Source organism: Zootermopsis nevadensis, unplaced genomic scaffold (genome assembly GCF_977971745.1).
Source record: "Zootermopsis nevadensis isolate Lab colony 2312 unplaced genomic scaffold, Znev_1.0 Znev_ptg000010l, whole genome shotgun sequence".
In the NCBI taxonomy this organism is placed as follows: domain Eukaryota; kingdom Metazoa; phylum Arthropoda; class Insecta; order Blattodea; family Termopsidae; genus Zootermopsis; species Zootermopsis nevadensis.
The window spans coordinates 3380328-3398261 of NW_028259142.1; the positions used below are offsets into that span (position 1 = coordinate 3380328).

General features: G+C 39.2%; 1 protein-coding gene across 10 annotated transcripts in view; it reads right to left on the reverse strand.

Annotated features, from left to right (window-relative positions):
* Nucleotides 1-411: 411 nt before the first annotated feature.
* Nucleotides 412-17934, reverse strand: part of DIP2 (disco-interacting protein 2) — a 122837-nt gene continuing 105314 nt past the window's right edge. For 8 of the 10 annotated variants that reach the window (XM_087346236.1, XM_087346235.1, XM_087346233.1 and 5 more), the window contains 15 exons: nucleotides 17555-17694; nucleotides 17197-17414; nucleotides 16697-16909; nucleotides 16046-16277; nucleotides 12759-12889; nucleotides 12176-12422; nucleotides 11909-12048; nucleotides 11370-11497; nucleotides 10213-10377; nucleotides 9368-9483; nucleotides 8958-9181; nucleotides 7319-7513; nucleotides 6785-7112; nucleotides 4184-4307; nucleotides 412-3623 (listed from right to left, as the gene is read on the reverse strand). In XM_087346236.1, the coding sequence (XP_087202362.1) occupies nucleotides 3371-3623; nucleotides 4184-4307; nucleotides 6785-7112; nucleotides 7319-7513; nucleotides 8958-9181; nucleotides 9368-9483; nucleotides 10213-10377; nucleotides 11370-11497; nucleotides 11909-12048; nucleotides 12176-12422; nucleotides 12759-12889; nucleotides 16046-16277; nucleotides 16697-16909; nucleotides 17197-17414; nucleotides 17555-17694 (2854 nt within the window). In that variant the 3' untranslated portion in view covers nucleotides 412-3370. The remainder of the gene's footprint in view (nucleotides 3624-4183; nucleotides 4308-6784; nucleotides 7113-7318; nucleotides 7514-8957; nucleotides 9182-9367; nucleotides 9484-10212; nucleotides 10378-11369; nucleotides 11498-11908; nucleotides 12049-12175; nucleotides 12423-12758; nucleotides 12890-16045; nucleotides 16278-16696; nucleotides 16910-17196; nucleotides 17415-17554; nucleotides 17695-17934) is intronic. The other 2 variants (XM_087346231.1, XM_022068878.2) reach the window with 2 other exon arrangements.

The window sequence follows — 17934 nt, forward strand, 5'->3', positions numbered from 1 at the left end:
ACTTACCTACAAATCATGTGTAAAGTTTGGGGTTTTACTTAAAAAATTTAACCTAGTTGCAAGTATGCCAGTGAACAATTTTAAAGAAATAGATAATGTAATTACAAAATTATTAATTCTGGTGATCCACAAGTAACAGGGCCTGAACACACAGAAGTGCAAATTTATTGTAAGGAAATAAAAACCTGCATGGACTGTGCCCCCCCCACCCACATTTTTTTTTATTACAAAATATGGAAACATTGCTAAAAGACACTCCAACGCAGTTGCTATTGTAACTGCGATCTGCGATGTAGATGTTATGCTTCACTCTTCATTGCATCCTGTTTCACCCAATTCACAAGACCTGAATTTTGCAAAATTTACAGAACATTTATTCTAAACACAATTAAGGAAAATTTACACAATCTCTCATATTTTAATTTGGGAAATTATATATTCACATTGTCTTCGTACAATTATTCTTCAGAAGTTGCAAAGTTATAGAGCTGCTTTATGTTTTTAATTCGAGGAGTTCTTACTAGAGAAATGTTAGAACAATTTTTAAAAGCAAAAGGCATCCTATAACAGACACCATACACTGAATATATCTTCTTAAAAATCAAGAGGTATATTAGCTGTGATCAACCTGCAAGAGTGAATATTTCAAAACTCTTCACAAATGTTTATATACAAAACAATTAATACAATCATTCCTCCTATCGCTAAAAACCTGCAGACAAACTAACATAGTAGTTACATTACAGAACATATACATCACCATTTGGTTCTGAAGAAAACTGGGAGCAAGTGGTTACAATATTCCATGCAAAGGTCAGTACACGTTCACGGTATCTACTACTATATAAAATCCGCAGAAACACTACCACATGAAGTAAGGGACCGTCTGGATTACTCTTAGTATAAAAATATCCAAATATTCAAAATCATTAAAGCCTACGCAAAAAAATTCCAACATATGGATTAAGTCCATCACATAATATAGGTACGAGAATATTTTTTAATTTTTTTTTACAGACCATAAAATATCTGCTTTGAAAAAACCAGTTCCACACGAATGAAAAAAAAAAGTATACAGAACACTTTATTCCCCGTAAAAGTGCCACAAATGCCTTACTCCACATGGTGTGCTCTTTGTGCAATCTCTGACGTTCCTGACACGGCTCAACCTCGTCGTCATGAAAACTAAACGTCACAAAGAAGCAATCAAATTGGTACACTTGCAACACAGCAGTGTGTGCGCACATATTCAATAAACATAAATGTAAAACATTACTGACAGAACCAAATGCAATTATAATACATTACAATTTTAAGTAAAGATCAACAAATTTACAAATGAGCTTCTTTACCCTTAAGGCTGGGGCCACACGACCGTACATATAGGGTACAACACACGAAGCACGTGCGCGTGCTTCGTGTGCTGTATGCCCCTTCATAATTCTATGACGGACGTCACGATGTGCGTTACAACGGACGTACTTTGTACGGTCGTGTGGCCCCAGCGTAACAGCTCCTTGCAGAAAGAAATTATTTCAAACTGAAATCTCTTTATGGCCTTCACCAGTCTCTCCCACACGTACGATGAAAGACGTCGGTCATTGGATCACAACACGTGGTCACGCACAGCCGTGCACAGCTCTTGTCCTCAACAGGTGCACACTTCAATGGTGACGGTGGTTGTTATGTGGTGTGGTGGTGGTGGTGGTAGTACAGTTTTCATCTCAGTTCTTCAGTACGGCAACAGTGCGCTGTCTAGGCATAAAACTAACCATGCACTGAGACACGTGTCACACTGTACCTACAGACTCAATCTTGTGACAATTATTTATATAATAATTATTAACATTCTTATTAATGTTATTTATTACATTATCATTATTATTGACTTGGCACAAGTGAAACTTATTTATTAAAAAAGCTAGCTACTTGTGTTTCAAAAATTGTGACAAATCCTCCCTCCTTACCCCGGTTCACCGCAGTCTAACACGTGAGGAACGTAGCAGGGGTCTTTCTGTCACACCAATAACATTTTTGAAACTATTAACACAGACTAGAAAAGAAGTGTTCATATGAAGGGGCAGCTAAAGCATTAATAAAATTAACTGATGAATTCGATTAATAAAAATATTGCACTAAGAGTCAGAGCTAGGAAAGATGTCCATATTTAAAGAAAATGACAGAATTCATCAATTAAACAAAACCAGTGACAGTGCGATGTTTATAAAAAAAATCAACAACATGAAACTGATGATGAAAGCACGTTTATACCTTTTTTTAAAACTTGTGCGGCTTTATATCGGCTCCTTTGCTGTTTGTTCGTGGCTATAATAAAAGAAGTGAAGCACCAGATGTTTTTGTAATAAAGACAAACGGCAGAGTCTTACGGCAGTACATAAAATGGACTTACGTTACTGTAACATGTCTGTGAATATCCCATCTGGCAGTTTGTATCTACTATTAAAGATATTCTTAAAACATTTTATACGTTATCTAATGAATACGATTATATTTGTGCCGATTCAGCAGCAGTTTCAACAGCATAAATTAAGAAAATTCATCAACTTCTCTTCCTTGAAAGAATAACTTGAGATGCTGAAGATCCATTGTGATGGTGCATATTTCATGTATATGGTTATTGCGGAACGTTAATTCTAAACCAATGCAACTGCATCGCAAAACCCGATTCAAATAAAAACAATTAATAACCTGACAACATTCACGCAAAAAACAGCGACATACCGCAATGCCATACAGATACCGTTCTACAGATGCAAATGTGACAAATTCCTTCACGTCAATAACACGTTCATTATTCTCTACTAGTTTGCGATCAACTTATTATATTATCACTAGTCAAACGCACGTTTCGTCATGCTATGTAAATGTTCATTTCTCAAACAAACGCTAGAAGTTCGGGGGCAAAAGCCTACCCATTCACCGACTAGCTAGTCGAGATGACCTTTCCAATCTGTTTCCATGGCCACATACAAACCTAATTCCAGGTGACTGTCCAGCGAATGGAATCTCATTACACTACACGCTCTGCGCAACTTTATTTCAGTAAAACACATAACAAATGCAACATATCTTACTCCTGACTTTAAAATGCAATAGGCCATCTGGTCAACGTGTATCCCTTACCTTATCATCATTTATCTTATTAAACTCCCTGTGTTCTGTACCTGGTTATTTCACCAGCAAGTGATAGGCCAAGTTGGTAACACTGACTGCAATGCAACAATGCAGACTGGCTGAATAATATCAACAATTCCAACCTGCGGTCAGGAACCAGGTGTTACTGGATGTGCCATGCACCAACGGCAAGTTGGAACTACTGTTAATACGCTCTCCATCCTCAGTCCCGGTCTCACATGTTGTAGGCGACATAGATAGGATCCAGCTGGTCCGCCAGGAAGCCGTCACGAAGATGCATGCGCTGCTTCTCACCACGCGAGTTGATAGGCACTACTCCTGGGTCGACGACGACAACTACGCCCACTATCAGGTGATGTTCCTCAAGAACTGTGTTGGTGACGAGCGGAACTAGATCCAGTGCTTCATTCTCATTGCCATCTAATTCTACGACGACGACGAGCAGGTTTGTCCAGGTGAAAACAGCACTGGAAGACATAAATTACGAGGAATTTTTAATACCACTGTGTACCATCATTAGTAAAATGTATCCTGTCTCTTGCCGACTCTGGGTCTTCTACCATATACCCATATGCCATAACTGAGGAATGAGGTTATGATAATATGTTGCTTGGTTAGGGCTATTGCACACCCCATGGGGCAGTGATGTATCAGTATGGAGCAATGGCGTAATGATCTGTGGCGGAAAATGAAGAACTCAGAAAAGAACCTGATTCAGTGCCACTTTATCCACCATAAATTTTACTTGAAATCACCCAGGACCGAATATGGGTCTCTGGAGTGACAAGCCAGCATCTAGACACCTGAGCTATGACATGGCCTAAATGAAGGTAAAGACAATAAAGAATAATTAATATTCTGTGTATAATGTAATACTTTTAAGTTGATTAGCTTTGAAATTACAGATCTGTCTGCTATAAATTAAAATCATTGTCAATATACTGCACAAACGCATTTAAAAAACAGGTTTCACTACACTGGTATATATTTTCTGAATTGTGCTTTTACTCTGACAAACATCACTCACCATTCAGCAATCTTCTTATGACAACGCATAACGCTATTCTCAATGTCAATAGGATGGTAACGCATGCCTCGCAACATCACAGTCTCATCTAGTGCACCCACCACAAACACAGCATCGTGCAGCTCTGTAACATACAGAGAAATCGTTACAAACTAATGCCAACATTTGAAAACAGTTAATTATAATACATCATGACAACTCTTTGAAGCTGTACCTAATCTAAATACTGGGATACTGGGAACGACCTGTCCTTCAAGTGCCTGAGCACTGCGGGTCCCAAATTTTCGTTGGCTTGATCTATAGATATTCGGTAAGACTCCTTGGATGAGGGATCAGCCCGTCGCAAGGCCTCTACCTGTACGCAGGACAGCACAACACAGAAAAACATCCATGGCTTGAGTGGGATTCGAACCCACGGTTCCAGCGACCAAGCGGCACAAGGCCCACGCCTCAGACCAGCCACTGCGGACCCCCATATCACTAAATACTACTTTAATATTCAGTTCCTACTGTAACGAAAACATGGCACTTCTCTATTATGTAGGTGAATTGGTTGATGCTGTTTAAGTAAATAATAGCTGTTTACTTTAAGAATAATACAAAACATATAAATACAATCTGTTGGCAAAATTCTAGATGCCATGATGTCACACTGATGTTTATTATGCTAAAGGATATTGGTCATCCACTCTGCCTGTTTCAAGTACTGAAAATCTAGAGGTAATAAATAACACAGCAAACACGACAGAACTGTTACGCTATCCACGAAATGTAATTTGTAAATTCACGGATTTTAGTATCACAGACGCAAGACGTTGAATACTAATAAAAACTAATTCCGGCTGAAACACGTAGTCTTGCTGTAGGAACAGACACCAACCTATAACTTTCATATATCTTTCCATTATTTGTCTCTAGAATAATAACTCCACAAACCATCTCACTTCCTTTTCATTCCTATCTTAGAAGCTGCTCGACTATAATTAACTGGTTTCAGCAAAAACATTTTAATATTTCATTATTCAATACGCATGTTACAATACAATGTTATAATTCTTTTATGCTGTATAAAAATGGGTTTCTGCTTCTGCAGAGATAAAGATGGCTTACCTGTCCTTCAGCAAGCAGCACCATGACGTAAAGCACATACATAAATATGTTACAGAAACGCAATAAGGGAACAAAGCAGAGACAGACACAAATAAAACATAAGAGCTGCAGTATCAGAAATCAACATATAATGCTGGATCCGCAAGAAGATATTCAAAATAAATAAAGAAACTTAACATGTTGCAGGACCTCTCATTTACACCGATCAATTTTTCTTGTTCTTCTTTTTCCGGTTTAACACTGTTTTATCCGGTACCCTTTTACGGGTCCCCAACTTTTTAGTTGGCTTGATCTATGGACATTCGGTAGGACTCCTTGGACGAGGGATCGACCCGTCGCAAGGCCTCTACCTGTACACAGGACAGGACAGCACAACACCGAAAAACATCCATGGCTTGAGTGGGATTCGAACCCACGGTCCTAGCGACGAAGCGGCACAAGGACCAATCAATTGTTTTGGCTGCAAAATATGCATCTCAACTATAATTTAGTAAACCTGCCAACCGATCCAAACCCCGAAGCTCGTAATTATTATAATGTGTCTTAAAAATATATGACACGTGAGATTTTAATCAAAAAGTAGTTTGCAACGTAATGTTTTACAAGCCAGTGGGAAAATTTCGCTCTTTAATTAGACTGTGGCATAATTTTATCAAAAATATGTTAATAAAACTGAGGCTTGGTACTTGGACACAAAAACCAAGCCACTGAGTGTAAATGGGTGTCATTTGTAAAAGCATGTAACAGAAGTACCAACCAGTACCCCCAGACATTCACAAAATATACAGTGGAATGTACAAATGTGGTGGAACACCGTATTGTAGGCATATAAAAGTCTAAGGCTGGGGCGACACGACCTTACAAAGTATGTCCGTTGTAATGCACATCGGGACGTCCATCATAGAATTATGAAGGGGCATACAACACACAAAGCATGCGTGCTTCATGTGTTGTACCCTATATGCCCCTTCATAATTCTATGACGGACGTCACGATGTGCGTTACAACGGACGTACTTTGTACGGTCGTGTCGTCCCAGCCTTAAGGTCCACAAAAGTTGATATAAACAGTAAGTTTTTCTGTTTCTTTCGGAAGGTAATGTATGTATTTCCAGTTGATTCAATGACTACAACAAATATTAATTATAACGACATTCTTTCCAAACATTGCGAACTCATGTTATAATGATCTTGTACCGTAAATTAAATATACATACATCATAAAAATTTCTATAATTCATCTACAGTTCTAATGAAAAATTTAAACGTTAAAATTGGGTAGCAAATTCCAAAATTGGTCCTTTTTGACAATACTGCTTAAATTTTGCTGCAACAGTGCTTATGATTTCATTTTTCTTATTTAAATAAGAAACTGGAAGGAAAGGAAAGATGTCAACAGGTGAAGATACGTGCAAAAAAATGCAGTGAATGTCTGTGTAGGGGACGGTTGGCAGTGTGAGTGCAGTGCTAAGAAGCCAGTGGGCTGCCAGACCTGATGTGGCCGAGGCAGCAGTAGCGGCAGCGTGGCAGTGCGCGAGGCCAGGAGTGTCATCCTCCTCACCTCCACTTGCAGCATCACCCTGCGGCTGACCGATAGCCGTCATGGAACCGCCGAGCAACGTCGTCGTGCCAGACAGCTGAGCTCCACCTTGCTGCTGTGCACACTCCGTTCGTCGCAAGAATCCCAAGTAGCCTGTCCGTGCATACACTTCACCCGTATTTCCAGTCACTAAGCTTGCGCTGAAGTGATCTGCATAGTCACTCTCATCACCGTAGATAGTGAAGTAACCACTTGCATTATGACTTGACTGCACCCATATCTGTAATGGAAAAATGTACATAATTGTTTCCGTAGTGGGTGGAGTAAAGAGAAAAACAACACATAGCCGCAAAGTTGTAAAGTTGTGTGGTGCTTAGCTAAGCACCACGCAACCTTACAATTACCTTTACCTGTTCTGTCATCTGTGATATGAAATAAGTGGATGGGCAATGAACATATAATGAAACGAGGTGCGTGAGTTCGTACCTCTCCAAGATGCGAGTCTCCACACTGGCCTTTGGTCTCAGGGTTGGCAATGATGACCTTAACTCCAGGCAGAAGCTTCCCAGATTCCATGAGGCAGAGAGAATGTGGACTACCTCTTTCCACCAAAGACACGCGGTCATTCCGCAATGCCCGTAGGTCTACGTATACTATTGATGGCTCAGGGCTTGATGCTCCCTAAAACACAATCATGTCATGTGATTACATTTTTAACTAATTAAAATTTTTTTGAAGTAAATGACTAAAAATGATTATAAAAGTTCTACATCTATGGCCAATACATCAACTTTTCTAACTTTCGTCTGTTAACATTTCATACCTTCAAATACCTGTAATGTCAACAAAATGAGCGAATGGCCTAAAGCTTGTGCCAGTCCAGGTCCGTGGTTCAATTCCCGAACGGACTGAAACTTGAGATGAGGGGTAAACCAGACTTTGGCATATTAATCTGGTTTATATGAACGAAGGAGGTGTGATTAGATGATACTTGGTACACCTCACTTCATCAAAATTTGAGTGATTTTATTAAGTTTTGGCTTTGTCCAATGTATCACATTGGGAAAGAGAGTGGCGCCATCCTGGCGTGTGAAAGTCTCTTCCCCCAACATTCGGTTTAGTGACCGTTGGTTTGGGGCGCCCTAGTAGGTGTGAAGTGACGATTGCCAGATGACCGCTGCTCCACTACGACTCGGACCAATGGAATTTGAATGTGGCTGTTCGGCACGTTTCCGACGTCATAAGAGACTTTTTGGGGGACGAATCGGATTGTCATATTCAATTCAAAATTCAAAAACTGTTACGATCCGGGAATATAAAAAGCGAGGTTGCGTTGGGGCTCGCTCTCTAAAAGTTCGGTTCTTAAAGGCAAGCAGACAGTTTCTCCTCGATTCATTAAACTTCAAGATCAAAATACAACAGCCGAATCATCGCGCTGCCCAAAAATAAGAATAACTTGTTAAAAGGAATTAAAAGGTGAAATATTTCCAAGGTGACTTCGGTGTGGTCTGCAGTTTGTCATCCCCACAGATTTCACGTCCTTGGCGCACGGCCGCTCCAACTATCACAGTCCCCGTATGATCCCTGAGGGTCGGAAAATCTTGCTCGCCGACAAACCTTACCCCAATTATTATCCCTTATATCCTTCCGCTTTATATCAAGCTGTAACCGCGAGCAAACCGGGCACGCTACTGGGTTTGATCCCGGGGCAACCAGAGTGAGAAGAAAAACAGTCAGCGAAAGGGCGGTTGCAAGCTGTCACGTACATCCATGGGTTAACACGGTTTAACCATTTTCTCTGTAGTCATCAAATCTCCCATTTACTAAACAAATATTTAAAATTATATAAATTTTTAAGTCTGCCAAATTTCATACATACCGCTTGAATTTTACACCCTTAAAATATTTATTAAAACAATACTAGTAATATTAACTCTTCTTAGCCAAACTGTGAGACAAATTTTTAAAATTGTCTGCTTTTACTGTAGGTAATGTATTTGGGGGGAGGGGGGGGGGGCAGTAATAGAACCACTATCCATACACTATTCTGAACTGTTAGTTGTTAAGACTGGTCAAAAACAAAATTCTGCAAAATTGCGAAGTAACGTAAGATCACAAGACTAACCTGTAGACATATCGCAACATTTACACGACAACCAAAGCTGGTGGACACAGCCCTTGGACTAAGCCCCAATGCAGAGAAGAGCTTAGAGAAGCTAGTTGTGAGCGTGATACGTGGTCGCTCCTCTGCTACAACAACACATGTTCGTACACAGCCCAGATTCACACCTCTCTGCTTCAACTGATTTACTGACGAACCTAGACCTTTTGTGCATAACTCCATTACACCTGCAATGATAAGAAAACCTTATTATATTCAATATATACGGTAAATATTGTCACTTACTTCTCTAAGATACGTAAGCAAATTATGAACAGTGGAGATGAACATCAACATCTTCACCAGCATGAAAATGTCAGATCGCTGACAACAACATTCTCTTAAATGGATACGAGAACAGTTCAAACACTCACCATAAGAACAGAACGTATCTCTAACCCTATACTGGCTAACAGCAGTCAACCATAGTGCTGGGTTCACCTCCACTTCCGAAGGAGGAATTAGAATGGAATGATGACCAGAGTAGATGCTGCAAATGAAGTCAAAAATCATCATTAAAAATCAGAGTCTTCAGAGACTTAAACTTAGACGAGCTCCACCATCAACGACGCACAGAGTTTAAAAACAAAAACAAGTGCGTGGCAAGGATATATTGAATTAATTAAATCTTCCTGGGGCACCAGCCATGTCAGCTGGTTAAAAATCAACATTTCAGGGACCAACTCATTCCCCATCAGGATTATGACGTAACAGTTCATTCAGACAGTCCCACATGTTTATCTGTTACATCATAATCACAACGATAGTGACACAGGTGGTTCCTGAAATGTCAATTTTTAACCAACTGATACAGCAGACAGCTCAGGAAGATTTTATTATATCAGTCGCTATAATAGCTTCAGATTGTATGAAAAGGTGCTTTAAACAATTTAACGTGGTAGAAACAGTAAAAATTCCTCAGTATAAACTGCTGTTAACCTTAAATCAAGGTCCTTAAAACGAGACACATTAAAAATGTATAAAACTTCTTTTCCTTCTTGCCACAGACACATTTTAAAAATCATCAAAGAGCGAATCCAAGAAGTTTATAGACATGAAAGTAAAAGGAAACTGCCTAAAAGATTAAGATCAACATAGGAACAACATGGAAAGAAACTCAGGAGGATCTGTAGGAAGAGACAGACAGATGACTCATAAAAAAAGAGAAATGTGTAAATATTTCATTAATATTCAAAAGTAAAGGAAGAGCTGTACTCACCTACTCAAGCACCAGAGCGCAAAGCCAAGGCCACAGTAAGGATCTAAGCAGAGGGCGATGTGTCGTGAGGGGTAGAGCTCGCAGGCCAGCTTCATGGATCTACATAGCGATGTTACTGCAGCATGGGACATTTTGATGCCTGCCAACATCCCTGTAGTTGACACACTACGCACAAGCCATGACTTTAGCCACTACTCGACAGCCAACATACATTTACATTTCTACTTTATGAAATTCTACCATCTTTTCATAAAACGCTAAATACAACACAATTTCATACGGAAGTATACGTTTGTAGTATCATAGTCTTACGGTATTACTCAGATTTTCATAAAGCTTGGTATGAACACCATGCTATGTAATCTTCTTCTTTTTCCTGTTTAACAATGTTTGAACATTTTCCGGTACCCTTTACGGGTCCCCAACTTTTCAGTTGGCTTGATCTATGGACATTCGGTAGGACTCCTCGGACGAGGGATCGGCCCGTCGCAAGGCCTCTACCTGTACACAGGACAACACAACACAGAAGAACATCCATGGCTTGAGTGGGATTCGAACCCACGGTCCCTGCGACCAAGCGGCACAAGGTCTGCGCCTCAGACCACGCGGAGCCCCATGCTAAGTAATAAAGGCACAATTCAGTAGTTTAATTTCCTAAAATCAATAATATCAACATGGCGGCCATCCAAACTTCTCACAAAGGAATAATACCAGAACCAATGCTACCATATTAATGTTGGTTGATAACATTTTGTGTGGTAGTAGATCATAAAATATATGCCAATAGTATGATTCTTTCTGTAGAAAATAAAAAAAGGGGGGGGGGGGAACCTACATTTAGCTTACACTCTGATGGGAACAACTAACAAACATTTTAGGCAGTATATGTTAAATTCTGTAAGGCAATTAAATGTACTAAAAACTCTACATAAAACCCTTTTCTACATATCATGTTATGAATAAAAAATAAGGCAGCAATATTTAACATTGAAATTACTAGCTGCTGACAAGAAGCTTTTATAAAAGTAAATCTGTAAAATGTCTGTATTAATTTAATCGATGATGAAAAACTAAAAAGTTCTCAAAGGTATCATTTAAAGAACATATCAAAAGTAGGTGTACCATAATCTTCAGCTGAATGCTACCCTAATACCCACCTGAAGTCAAGGTACGCCAGCATTTCAGCTGTGGGTGCTCTGTACGTCACTGGCAGCTTTTTTTTGGGCATGTCGTCAGTATCTAGAGTGACGGGCCATGACTTGATGTCCACAACATTGCTTGCCTCCTGCAAATATCGAGATACGTTACTAAGCTCAGCTACACGAAGCAAGTGTCACACTGGCAAATAAACAAGTTAGAAAATTTAAAGAGTGTAAATATTGATGTATCCGCCAGAATATGGCCTTGGACAATTTTGAATATCCAGGATATTCCATCTGTGGATTTACCATGCAGGAATTCCCACCTCAGTCACTTTGGAGTACAGAAATATATATATATGTCTTCTCATAAAGGATCCAATACTTCCGTCTGATTTTGACCAAAATTGGAATGTGTTGCCAGTTTTAGTAAAAATACTCAATATAAAATTTCTTAAAATCTGTTCAGATGTTCTGACGCTCAGTAATTGGTGTGGAAAGGCAATGTTCACTTGTAGAAACCAGGAAACACATCGATATTACTTATTTAACAATACCTTGGACTTGAGCAACTTCATGACATTCTGGTTGGAAAGAACAAGTACGGATTTGCTAACGTCGACAATCATTCGCACTGTTGGCAGTGTCGTCTGCAGGTTCTGTGGATGTGGTGGCCGGATTGTTACTGGTACTGCACCTATAACATAAGGTATTCGTTGTGAAAAATGCTATCCAGATGTGTATAGAATTTCAAAGTAAAAATTTTAATAAGCAGTTTTCCATTCAGTTCTTTTATTTCCTGACTATCTCTCACATGAACTTACCAACATACAGGCAGCCATAGAAAGCACATATGAGATCAATGCCTGGTGGAAATATGAGTGCAACATGGTCTCCTGTATTGATCTTCCCCTTCTCCAAAAGAAGATTTCCAACGCGTTCAGCCTTTTTGTGTAATTGTGAACACGACAATGTTGTTGCAACAGCACCTTTAGAGTTGAGCAGTGTGAAGATTACGTGGTCCGCTGTGCTCTGAGCTCGCCATTTCAAGATCTCAGAGATGAACTGATACTGCAAGCAATACCAAAGTCAAACTACAAACTTCTATAAAAATGTGAAGTGACGTAACTGAACATAAATTTATTTTATTATTTTGTGCTATTTATTTTCTTTTCTGTCCCCATTATTCCATGGTTGTGACCAAAAAGGGAATATCAAGAAGAAGAAGTATGAAAAATTATAGCTATGCTAACATAAATAAACAAACACCTTTTCCCCCCACAAGCAGCACGAGTAAGGAAGTTTAGCAAAAACATCTCGTATCACCCATCACCATTTTAATAGCAAGATTTTGCTTTCCTTTTTCCCCAGAACAATAAAAAAGGAAATCGTAACTTTCTGTCTCACCTTGCGAGCAGAGTCAGACTCCTCATCCACAATGCCCATATCCCTGCCTTGCGCAGAAGCGAGGCGATTACCCTGAACTATGTTGCCCACCATGACAGAGGCAGGGCCAACGTCTGTAACAAAGTCAGCAGCTAGGAAGCCACATTACAAAAAAATGCTGTTGTAGCACATTTCAAAACTGAAAGAAGCACACACAATACAACAGTCCATTCATATTGTCAATTTATTTCTCACATGGTTGTCATTTCTGGGAAATATGCCATGTTTATAAAAATGCAGGCATGTGAGAAATTATTAAGAATTATGAATGGGCAACATGGATACAAAAGTTCAAACTGTGCAAACGCCATCAAAATTGAAATGTTTAAATTACTATATACAAAACCTCACAAGTTATGTAAATAATATCCCTTTCTTAGGAAATGTGAATATAATCTTATAAGTATTTTAAACGCAGAAATGTACATAATTTCAGTGACTCAACCAATTCAAACATGGCAGACCTCTCGAATACAAGTTAGAATTGATATAAACTGAACAAATCTAATCAGTGACAAGGAGAAATCAAGAAATATGTGAATAATGTATGCATACTGACTGGAATGTGACTGTTCATGCCATAATATTAACTGCACAGTTATAAATTTTCATAAAACAAATTTATGTACAAACTACACAACACAGCTACAGATTAACCAGTTGATATCTGTACCGATAGAGTTACCAATGATAATAACTACCACAATAACTATACAGAAGACATAAAATGCAGAACTGGTCTTCAACTCTTTAAGAATTTACTTGATACTTTTACACAAGCAAAAACAATTACAAAACTACAAACATTATTTACATCTGATAATTGGGAATGAAAATAATAAATTATTTAATGGATAAATATTTACAATTCTGGAAGTTAAATTAACTTCACTGGATAGATATATTATTAAATACACGTGAGACTAATAAGTGTGTATGATAGAATGTTTAAATAATAATAATAAATTTAATAAAAGGCGTGTCTTCATAAATTTTATTCTCCACCACACAAAGGACTTCTGCGCTCTCTCAGCTAAGAAACAATCGATACGAACAGCAAAACACAATTTCTCTACTTCTACATACATCTCTTCACTGTGAAAGTAGAACAAAATTTATGATATCTTCCATCAGTGTTACTATGACATTAACTCTGTTACATTCTCTCTCTCCTTTCCAAAATTAGCAAGTGTTTCATATTTTTTTGAAAATACATGGAAACTAGTTAGCGAAGTAACTGTATCTGATAAGCCAAAAAGGTTCACAACTGCTACTATTGGAAGAGCAAGATACGCTGGCATTAACAAAACATCATCCAGTACGGTATTGGTACTGGTAACAGGCCACTAAACTAATACAGTGAGTCAAGTCCTTTTGATTACCGACTGCACTGTATAAATACATTTTAGAAACAAAACCATGCTAATAGCACAGAGCTGTGTCTTAGAACATGTGTCTGGCAGAGCAGCGAGCGAAGTGTCAAGCAGCTAATCAAGAAGAAAAATACCCATTTAGACGACGCATTTGCATCAAGAAAAGTTGTGCTCGTGTGTCTTATTGGTACATTACAAACATTAAAATAAACAGTATGAGGTTTCATTAGCTGCCATGCAGGGGTTGAAAATTTCAATAGCACGGACATGATTTTCTTATCTTTTGTATCTGTAGGTCAGCGTCTATCTTGAGTGAGTGCAAATTATTAATACGATCGATCAATAATTAAATCTCTACCGCAGGTAGAAAGCGCTGAGTCAAGCAAAAGAAACAGATTGATTTTATTTCAGTATGATCTGCCACTCGTTAACACTCACTATATTTGTTAAGACACTTCTAACACTCTTTGATTTTGCAGCGTTGTTTGTGTCTCTGTTTCACTATGTACGCACACATAGGAATTCAGAGTTGTTCTGTTTCAACAGGATTTAAACTCAAACGAGACTATACTGCACTCCAGGTTACTCTGCGCAATTACAAATACTTCACAACTTTCCATTAGTGAGGTGATGCTATCTCTGGTTATCACCGTGATGATGATTTGATCTGAAATTGTTCCAACACGGCGGTCTTTAGTGAAGTATGAGAAGAATATTAATTTTTACTTATATACTGCATATTCTACTGGAAATAAGATATTAATTTCATTAAATTAATTACTGTGATTATTAATTTCACTAAATTCTTCTTCTGCCTTCTTCTTTTTCCGGTTTAACAATGTTTGTACATTTTCCGGTACCCTTTATGGGTCCCCAACTTTTCAGTTAGCTTTGAACTATCAGACATTCGGTAGGACTCCTTGGACGAGGGATCGGCCCATCGCAAGGCCTCTACCTGTACGCAGGACAGCACAACACAGAAAAACATCCATGGCTTGAGTGGGATTCGAACCCACGGTCCCTGCGACCAAGTGGCACAAGACCCATGCTTCAGACCACGCTGCCACTGCGGACCCCCATATCCCTAAATTGAAAATTTAATTTCATACTGTAAGCTTTGTTATGTATTATATAGCGTTGAATTGCTGTAGCTCCTGAACTTACATAAGTGAAAATAATAAGGCACAAGTGAATATTTTACTGCAATTATGTTGGGTTATGTTCAGTGCCTAAATTATATGAAATATATGCGACACTTTCGGAACTGGCTCTACTCATAATCTTGAAAACTGGGTACCATTATTCTGACAAATATTTCTTACAGTTTTTGTGCTTCCTGTGTTAATGTCACTGGTCAAGACTAAACCTAGAACTCTTTAAATACTAACCCGCTGTCCTACGTTAGCGATTAAATGCGAGCGGTGCGAGTTGAGTGGGTGAAGCGGAAATATCAAACTGGCTGTTTGTGTGGAGCTGTCCTAGGTTCCAGCGAAGCAGTCAGGAGAGGGAAGCGGCCAAAGTCCGAGATCAAATATTTTGATATTTTCGCGCGAGTCACTGCACTGGCCAGTAAGGCACATGTGCAAGAAAGCTCTGATCGTGTAGTACACGGAAGGTGCACGCACTTCTATTGCGGTCTCTCATGTAGGACACAACAAGCGTTTCCCCGCTTCATATGACACCCCATGTTGCTTATGCAGCTCAGGTAGCTCGCTTGTTATCGCTTACGTAGGACATTGAATCAGTGACTGTGATATTTTTATACAGAACAACTTATTTTTTCAGTGTTTCTGAAGTTACTCATAAGACCATTTAACTGTTATATAATCTAAGCAAAAGCAGTAATATATTATAGTGGCTGAATAAGCAACATACCTGAGTGGACCTCACGAGGTTTTGGTAAGTTGGTAACACAAGTGTGGGGACAGAGCAGCACATTAGCTGGATGCAGCGTTCCTTCTAGAAATCGATGCTTAGTCTCCGAGAGATGAATTCCTCCGAGCGGTGTCTTTGGGAGATAGTTTGGTGGGACCAGAGCCAAGCAATATATTCCGACTTGATGGATTGAATCGACTGCCTGCAGGACACGTGACATCCACTGGAAGCTCTGCAAATATCATACACACACACAAGAGAATTACCCACGTTCCTCAATTCCATACTCTCATCCCATCTATATCTCTCTTGTTCAATCAATGAAACTGGATGTTGAGCCTATCAGAAATTCCCTTTAACTCTATTCAAGCTGTCTTACGTAATAACCTCCATTCCCTGCTACTTCTCTCTCCTGGTCCAAATATTTTCATTAGTATTTTAATTTTTAGATACCAACAAATTGTGTTCTTCATTCATTCAGAGTGAACGATGACATTTCACACAACTACTAAAATGGTTGTTCTTCCTAACTAATTTTTAAACAGAATAAAATTATAATATATATATATGTAAATTTTACCTGAAAAAAAAACATGCAAAAGGAAACTAGTGTATACACAAACATGCACTTTAGACTCTTTGACATTTTACCTCCTCCTCGCTGCAGTCAGGTCGCTGTTCTGCTATGACACAAATCCGTTCGTCACGAAGCACGCGTATACTGAACACGGCAATTCGCCCACGGTAGATGAATTTCATGGGTTCCACAGCAAGCACCGTCGCAATGATATCATCGGCATTATGTTTACGCCCTGTTACTGTCATCAGCCCATCACGTGATCCACAGACAAACACCAAGCCACCCTTTAGCAAAAAGAATAAAGATCCACTATTAAGTGACCTGTTCTGCATAAAAATACCGTAGCTTCAGTACAGACATGACGCAGGCTGTACATTTTCTACATTTTTTTTTGCACAAAGGAAAGATCATGTCTGCCTTGTCTGTCTGCACATGAAGATTGGAACTACAAAGAACACAAAAAAACAAAAAAGAACATATCTCAATTCCTACAAATGAATCGTTGCTTTTCTTCTGAACTTTAGATTACTATCACGTAATTGCACAGAAAAAGTGGAAAAAAAGTACTTACAGGGCCAAGGAAGCCAAGGAGACCACTGCGCGTGTACTCAGCTTCTCCTATCGGTTTTCCGTCGCTACCGAGCGGCTGAACTCTGAAAGCACTGTTGGTAAGACCTTGCAGACCCCAATACTGGCTTCCTGTTGCACCTGAATTTACACAGATCTCCCCTACCTCATCTGTCTTGCAGAGGAAAGACGGACCATCCATCCTCACAACCACAATTACACCTACAACACGATGACACATGTAACAGTTAACACTCCTGACAATCTCCTGTCCTGTAACACAGTAATTTAAACAGACATATGGCCTCCATCTTCAGAGTTGACACTGTTAGAAATGCAGAAAGAAGTAAAAAAATACTTACAACCAGGCATGACTTGCCCGCAGTCTTGTAAAGTAAGTGACGTAAGAGAGTTCTCTTGATCGACGCGCACAACGCCATAGCTGAGGCCCGACATAGACAGTACACCTCTTCCTGTAGCATTCACCCCTGCACGTCCTGGCCTGAAGGAACATCACAAATATCAAAATAGTGTAAGGAGGAAACTGCCCTTGTGTGGGTGCTCACGAGTTCCATAAAACCAAAGTCAAGGTACTAAAAGAGATCACGGACACTATCAGAAGATCATAATGGAGAAACTGCAAAGGTTATCTGCACCCTAAGCCTGATACACATAACCCCATGCCCTCAAAGTCTACCAGAGATGTAAAATATTCATTTATTTATTTTCTGCAATTTGCAAA